The sequence below is a fragment of the Sinocyclocheilus rhinocerous genome, unplaced genomic scaffold (genome assembly GCF_001515625.1).
Source record: "Sinocyclocheilus rhinocerous isolate Xijiao unplaced genomic scaffold, SAMN03320098_v1.1 scaffold2974, whole genome shotgun sequence".
NCBI lineage: Eukaryota > Metazoa > Chordata > Actinopteri > Cypriniformes > Cyprinidae > Sinocyclocheilus > Sinocyclocheilus rhinocerous.
The window spans coordinates 707,240-715,887 of NW_015647039.1; the positions used below are offsets into that span (position 1 = coordinate 707,240).

The 8,648-nt window shown below is 34.2% G+C and overlaps 1 protein-coding gene across 1 annotated transcript in view; it reads right to left on the bottom strand.

Annotated features, from left to right (window-relative positions):
* LOC107708484 (dedicator of cytokinesis protein 3-like) overlaps positions 1 to 8,648 on the bottom strand; it is a 225,268-nt gene that overhangs the window by 71,387 nt on the left and 145,233 nt on the right. Inside the window, exons 8-9 of the mRNA XM_016512739.1 lie at positions 2,524 to 2,565; positions 834 to 985 (exon numbers count right to left, since the gene is read on the bottom strand). Coding sequence (XP_016368225.1) covers positions 834 to 985; positions 2,524 to 2,565 — 194 coding nt within the window. The remainder of the gene's footprint in view (positions 1 to 833; positions 986 to 2,523; positions 2,566 to 8,648) is intronic.

Genomic DNA, 8,648 nt, shown 5'->3' on the forward strand with positions numbered 1-8,648 from the left:
ATCATACAATATGGGTGTAGTGAAAAGCACATTTTTTCTTAAGGTGTGCCTTTAGCTCCGTTGTACCCTACATAAGGAGCTTGTAAAAGTATGGTAAAAGTGTTTTGAACTGGTAGTATAGCAAGGAACTGCACAAAAATATCTTTATTAATCAATAATCTGCTCCTGTATCATAAATTGTATGAAAAGGAATAAAAGTCGTTGGTGTTTTACTGCCACTAGTGTAAATTTCTCCTGGAAACTGCAGATAATGTTATGTCTAGGTAAGTTTTTGGAGTTTTGCAAAAAATGTAGGTAGAGACACGTTTTTCCAGTGCCAATGCTGAACAAAAATCTAGCAGTCTTAAAATCTGGCTGTAAAATTAATCTAAAACAGTGTGATATTCTGGTAACAAGTTTTAGTTAGGAGAGACAGAGTTGGTTTAGGTTGTCCTCTTCCTTGAAAATGCTACTTGAAACTTAAGATGTCTTAATAGCATAGTTGAAGTGAAGATATCTTTTACATGAATACTTCATCAAGGTCTCTTGTCCTTATTTCATCTTTCTGTAGTTTCACAGTTCTCTATGGCATTTTGAATTATTGTAAAAAAATAAAAAAATAAAAAAGTGGCCTATGTACATGTAGGCGGTATTTGCACAAGTTTTCATTTCCGAGACCTTGATATTTTAAAAATGATGGCTTAATTTTTTGCTTATGGGACCTCATGTACGTTTTTTTTTCTGTTCCTTTTGAATAATTACCAGTGATAGTCTCTTCATTGTAAAAAGCTTGAGTGGTGAAGGGGCACAACTGTTGAATGTGTATACAAACTTATAAATGACACACTTCCTACCTGATTTGCTTGCCTTCTCTCAGGTCATACAAAGAGAAGAAGATGTCTGTGTCCTCGCCGATGGTGTTGTATGTGAAGCTCTTTAGGTTGACAAAGAGATGGTGCGGCACAGGCATTCGACACGAATCCCCGTGTCTTTGTCTTCCGCCATCCTGAAAACACAGAGTGAACAACAGCTTTACATTATGTCATGAGATGTTTGTTACAGTATATGTTATAGTGTTATTTTGTAATGTTGTTATGTGTCATATGATAATACAGTATGTGCAAGGTCATTTTATGGAATATTGTGACATTATTTTATGTTGCTGTTATGTTACAAGGTATATTGTTTCATGTTATGTTATATCATTACATATTATGTTATGTTATATTGTTACATGCCATTGTATTGTATATTATGTTATCTTATATCGTTAAGTTATATAGTTACATGTGTGATGTTATGACATGTAACAATGCCACAACATGATATAACACATGGCAAAATATATAACGATATAACATGTAACGCTATAACATAGCATACAACGATATATCGCATGACTTGATATACCACAGCATGACATGACATGATGTTATCTAATATTGATAATTTTTATGTTATATGTGTTGTTACATGTGTTTTTATATAACAACATGTAACAATATACCATAGCAAGACATGGCAAAACATACAAAGATGTAACATTTAATGCTATACTATAACGTAACAATATATCACAACTTGTGATATACCACAGCATGCCATGGCATAACAATAATCCACAACATTATATAACAACACAACATTGCATAACATATAACAATGTAACACGTTTTTAACAACATGTAACACAATACCACAGCCAGACATGGCAAAACATATAACGATATAACATGTAATGCTATAACATAACATGTAACCATATATAACATGATATTTGATACACCACAGCATGCAATGACAAAAAGATATACCACAACATGATATATCAACACAACACTGAATAACATATAATGATATAACATGCAATGCTTTAACATGTAACCATATATCTCATGGTGTGATATACTATAGCAGGACATGCCATAACACATAACAATATACCACAAAATGATATAAAAACACAACATTGCATAACATATAACAATAAAATAACATGTAACATTATAACATAACATGTATCCAAATCTCACATGATGTGATATACCACAGCATGATATGCCACATGTAACAATACACCACATGATATAAAACAACACTACATAATATATAACAATATAACATGTAAATCTATAACACAAATTGATGTTACATCATTACATGTTATGTGATATGTGATATTATGTTGTGGTATATCATTACATGCAATGTTATGTTGTGGCATGGCATTACATGTTATGTTATATTTTGTTGTGGCATGGCATTACATGTTGTTATGTTATGTTATGTTATGTTATGTTATGTTATGTTATGTTATGTTGTTTGTTGTTATGTTATGTGCCTATTTTACTAATGACCTATATTCAAACTAGTGTTTTATACATAACTGTAAAATATCTTTTAGCATGACCAAAACAGAGTAAACAAGGTCAAAATGTCACATTTTAGCCCATGGTGAACCATGACCTACAAAAAGTTCTATAAGTTAATGACTCTAAGCATTCCTGACAAGTCCTCAGATGGTGCTGTGGATGACAAATATACCTGGGATGTGCTTTGCTGGACGCTGTGTCTGCTGGATAGGTGCTGTCAACCGAGAGAAAAAGAGAGAAAGATAAACACTGTAGTCATATTTCAGACTAAAATACAGCCAATATATAATGTACAAAGTATGCTGACAGCAGTTAGACATATCATCTTAGTTGAAAAAAATCTGTCCATTATAATGAATGTGCTTCAAATGGAAACATATAATGTGCATACTACGCACAGTATCTTCAACATAAAACAATATCACACTAAAATAATTCTTAATTCAAGTATCAAAGGGAACAAAATTTCCTGTTTGATCTGTAATTGAGTAAATAAGACACTTGCTTAAGGGATTGAATATTTTCTCACAACGCTGTATGGATGTACAGAGCAATATCTCATGAGATATCTACATCTAGATTAACCATATTCACAGAGACATCGTCAGCACAAACCCCAAGCAGAAAACACTTGCTCATAATCACATGGTGAAACGCGCAAACACACACATACACGCATCTTGCCCGGGAGCTTGGGTGACTTATGAGTCTGTGTTTCTTAGCATGCATCTTTCGCTTCAGTGCTTTTGACTGCGTTTAGAATAAATTACCCAGCATTCAACACAAACCCCCATCAGTGAATGCATGGTGAGAAAAGAGGTATGCAAAACTCGCAAGCACAAAAATACAAAATAGATAGTGCCTTCCAGTTGTTAGTACTTTGATTTTCCAGTTTATGGGTTGTTCTGTGTGTAGTGACATCACTACAGGTTACTAAGGTGTTCTCAGTGGTAGTTAACACTTTGGTGTTCAGTTGCTAGGGCATTCTGAGTGGTTGCTAGGGCATTGCTCGGGTGTTGGTGGTGGATTGATGTAGCTATGAGGTTGCCAAGGTGTTCTCAGTGATTCTTAGTACTTTGCTGTCCAGTTGCTTGGGTGTTCTGGGTGTAGTGACATCAAAGTGCGGTTCCTAAGGTGTTCTCAGTGGTTGTTAACACTTTGCCGTCCAGTTGCTAGGGTGTAGTGACATCCTTATGCGGTTGCCAAGGTGTTCTTAATGGTTTTTATCACTTTGCTGTTCAGTTGCTAGGGTGTTCTGGGTGTAGTGACATCACTACATGGTTGCTAAGGTATTCTAAGCAGTTGTTAGTACTTTGGTGTCCAGTTGCTAGGGCATTCTGGGTGGTTGCAACGGCATTGCTTGAGTGTTGTGGGTGGAGTGATGTTGCTATGCAGTTGCCAAAGTTTTTACAGTCGTTCTTAGCACTTTTCCGTCTATTTTCTTGGGTGTAGTGACATCACTGTGCAGTTGCTAAGGTGTTCTCAGTGGTTGTTAACACTGTTGTCCAGTTGCTAGGGTGTTCTGGGTGTAGTGACATCACTGTGCAGTTGCTAAGATGTTCTCAGTGGTGGTTAACACTGTTGTCCAGTTGCTAGGGTGTTCTGGGTGTAGTGACATCACTAGGCGGTTGCCACTGTGTTCTCATTGGTTTTTAGCACTTGCCTTCCAGTTACTAGGGTGTTCTAGGTTGCTAGGGCATTGCTCAGGTGTTCTGGGTGGAGTGATGTTACTATGCAGTTGGCAAGGTGTTCTCAATGGTTGTTAGCACTTTGCTGTCCAGTTGTTCAGTTGCTAGGGTGTTCTGGGTGGTTGCTAAGGCATTGCTAGAGTGTTCTTGGTGGAGTGATGTTGTTATGCGGTTGCTAAAGTGTTCTCAATACTTGTTAGCACTTTGCTCTACAGTCGCTCAGTTGCTAGAGTGTTCTAGGTGCAGTAACGTCACTATGCGGTGACTAAGGTGTTCTCAATGGTTGTTAGCACTCTGCTGTCCAGTTGCTAGTGTGTTCTGGGTGGTTGCTAGGGCATTACTAGGGTGCTTTGGGTGGAATGACGTTGCAATGCAGTTGCTATGGTATTCTAGGTGGTTGTTAGCACTTTGCTCTACAGTTACTAGGGTGTTCTGCGTGGTTGCTATGGCATTGCTCAGGTGTTCAGGAGGATTGGCATCATGATGCTATGTGTTTGCTAAGGTGTTCTGAGTGGCTTTTAGTGATGCTTTACTGTTCAGTTACCAAGGTGGTTGCTAGGGCATTGCTAGGTGGTTGAGAAGGTGTCACTAGGTTGTATCTAGGGTGTTCTGGTTAGTTGCTTGTTATTGCTAGGTGATTGCTTGGCTAATTTGGGCAATTATGGTGACATTTCTATGCTGTGATTGCTAAGGTACTCTGGATGGTTACTAGGACATTTCAAGGTGTTAGTCATGTGGTCTGAGTGGTTGCTAGGGTATTGCTTGTGGTTGCTAGGGCATTCCAAGGTGTTAGTCATGTCTTCTGAGTGGTTTCTAGTGGTGTTTGCTCATAGTGATACTTTCCTTAGTAAACATCACTAAAATTACCTTTACAAGAAGGACCAGGAAAAGGAATCATCAAAGCTGCATGCACATCTCAAGATGAAAAGTGAGATTTCCTTGATATAGTGCTTGACAATGAGGGAGTATTGCTTCATTTGCAAACCCAGCTGAGGATTTCAGGCCGAACTGAGAAACATCTGAAAACAAATATCTTTCCTTCTGTTCTCACTTTCACCATCAGGGAGGCTAAACGCGTGCCTGGCGGGACTCATTAATCTAAAATAGCGCCTTGCGGCACTGTGAGCGTGGCAGATTGTACAGCCATGTTACAACATGCTTCTGTGAGACTTCAGTCCCTGACTAACTTATATCAATATATGTGCTGTTCTTTTGCGGAATAAAACTGTTACTCATTTGGCAGACACTATTTATTCAAGGTTACATTACTGCAGGTAAAGAACACCCGGTGCAAGTGTCTTGCTCAAGGGCAACAATGCTGCTGACATATCAGTAAGTCAAAATGTAACCATAAATTTGTACATCACCATCCCAAAATATAAATAAATTAATACATACATGCTTACATAAAGTGTTATTATTTTTTTTAATAAAAGCATTGTAATAAATAAATAAACAAACAAACAGGGTTATTAATGTTTAAAATAAAAATATACAAAAAAATTGATTGTTTGAATGATTGATTTAAAGCAGATTCTCACAGGTTCTCTTATGGCTACAAAGGATGAGGAGTGCCACTTAAAAATTAAATGAATGAATGAATAAATGAATAAATAAATATATATTTTTTTAAATAAAATAATGTATTGTATAATATGGCTACAGAGGATGAGTGCCACTTCAATATTAAATTTAACAAAATTACAAATGCTTTTTTAAATATGTATTTAAAAATAATGTAAAATGTAATTCAACTGTTTATATTATATTATATTATATTATATTATATTATAATGACATGCCCTTTTAATGCACAATGGCTGCCAGCAATTAGATGATAACACTACATTTAAAATTAAATAAATGGCTTTCAATGTGTATTTACTTGTCAAGTGACTTGTTTATTTTTGTTTAATAATAAATTGATAATTTATGGGGAAAAAAATTATATATATATACAATTAAATTAAATAAATTGAATCGAGTAGCACTCTATCATAGGAACTTCATGTTTCCTATGAAAAAGATTCTCTTATGACTGCAAAACTGTAAAATTGAGTTTTCGAATAGAGACAGTGAATGTCAATGCATATGTCCTTGTTTTGCAATGGGGTGCACAGAGGGGGAAAAAAGGAACACAAACTTTAAGATTTCTTTTCTGGACAGTGTTACTGAAAAAGTAAAAAAATAAATAAAAAAAATGATGGACTGAATACTGAAAGTGAAAACAGACAGATAGTGCAAATGGTGTGTGAACAGTGCATGTGTAATCCAGAACCAGAAAAGCTCGGCTCTTTGATTTAATCTATCTTTTGCTTCCCTGGAGACAATTCAGCATCAACTTCTAAGAAAACGAAAGGTCTCGAGTCTCTGCAGTCTTCAGTGCTCTCTGCTGCCCGAGGCCAAGCTAAAGTCTTCTCACATCTCTGTCTCTCTGTTCTCTTCAGAAGCTTGTTTCTTTCTATATTTTTGGTATTTGTGTGAAACTCCTCCACCTCCCACATATCGAGCTATACAAATCTCTCTGTGACCTCAACATTTGGCTAGTACTTAAAATCGAGTTGAGATTCAGCTACTCTACCCAGGAGTGTTTGCTTTCCTCTGAATTTTGCCCAAAAAGTTAGCCAATCCTCTTAGTCAGGCGCTTTGAAGAGTTCTCTTTTCTCTTCACTAGTTCCTCCAACCTCTTTCCGATTCTCTCTAACATTCTAACTTTAATGAAGGAAAAATGTTGCCAAAATGAAATTAAACAATATCAGGAATGTCATAATTATTTTAATGTGTTTTAAGTTTCATAAAAACTGAAAGAATATTTTACGTAACAGTTTTAACAGCATCTCTGCTTTAAACCTAGCAAAAACTGTCAGATTTGAGAATTTCATTAATTTCTAATTCAAAACACTGATTTGTTTCAAAGAACTGATTCAGCTTAATTTACTTAAACATGGAAGTCAATATGTGCCATCTGACATGCTTTAAAAATGATAAATATAAATACATTTTAATATAAGTTTAATACACAGTACATTATAAACATTTAATATTATGAATATAACAAATAATAAATATACAACAACAAGAGTAATAATAATAATAATAATTATAATGATGATGATGGATGATGATGATGAAGATGAAGATTATTATTATTATTATTATTATTATGTTGCCAATATAAAATTACGCAACACCATGGATATCAATATCATATTAACAGGCTTTTTTAAAAGTTTCATTAAGTCTGAAATAATATTTTGCAAAATACAGAGAATATTTTAATATTTCTGATTTAAACCTAGCAGCAAAAAATAGATTTGAGAAATTTGATTCGTTTTAATGGTCTGATTCAAAACATTGATTCATCTCAAAGCACTGATTCAACTTAATTTACTTAAAATGGAAGTCACTGTGTGGCATCTGACAATATTAATAAAAAATTATTAATAAACTATACACATTTAATATTAAAAATAGCTAAGAAAACGAAAGGTCTCGAGTCTCTGCAGTCTTCAGTGCTCTCTGCTGCCTGAGGCCAAGCTAAAGTCTTCTCACATCTCTGTCTCTCTGTTCTCTTCAGAAGCTTGTTTCTTTCTATATTTTTGGTATTTGTGTGAAACTCCTCCACCTCCCACATATCGAGCTATACAAATCTCTCTGTGACCTCAACATTTGGCTAGTACTTAAAATCGAGTTGAGATTCAGCTACTCTACCCAGGAGTGTTTGCTTTCCTCTGAATTTTGCCCAAAAAGTTAGCCAATCCTCTTAGTCAGGCGCTTTGAAGAGTTCTCTTTTCTCTTCACTAGTTCCTCCAACCTCTTTCCGATTCTCTCTAACATTCTAACTTTAATGAAGGAAAAATGTTGCCAAAATGAAATTAAACAATATCAGGAATGTCATAATTATTTTAATGTGTTTTAAGTTTCATAAAAACTGAAAGAATATTTTACGTAACAGTTTTAACAGCATCTCTGCTTTAAACCTAGCAAAAACTGTCAGATTTGAGAATTTCATTAATTTCTAATTCAAAACACTGATTTGTTTCAAAGAACTGATTCAGCTTAATTTACTTAAACATGGAAGTCAATATGTGCCATCTGACATGCTTTAAAAATGATAAATATAAATACATTTTAATATAAGTTTAATACACAGTACATTATAAACATTTAATATTATGAATATAACAAATAATAAATATACAACAACAAGAGTAATAATAATAATAATAATTATAATGATGATGATGGATGATGATGATGAAGATGAAGATTATTATTATTATTATTATTATTATTATTATGTTGCCAATATAAAATTACGCAACACCATGGATATCAATATCATATTAACAGGCTTTTTTAAAAGTTTCATTAAGTCTGAAATAATATTTTGCAAAATACAGAGAATATTTTAATATTTCTGATTTAAACCTAGCAGCAAAAAATAGATTTGAGAAATTTGATTCGTTTTAATGGTCTGATTCAAAACATTGATTCATCTCAAAGCACTGATTCAACTTAATTTACTTAAAATGGAAGTCACTGTGTGGCATCTGACAATATTAATAAAAAATTATTAATAAACTATACACATTTAATATTAAAAATA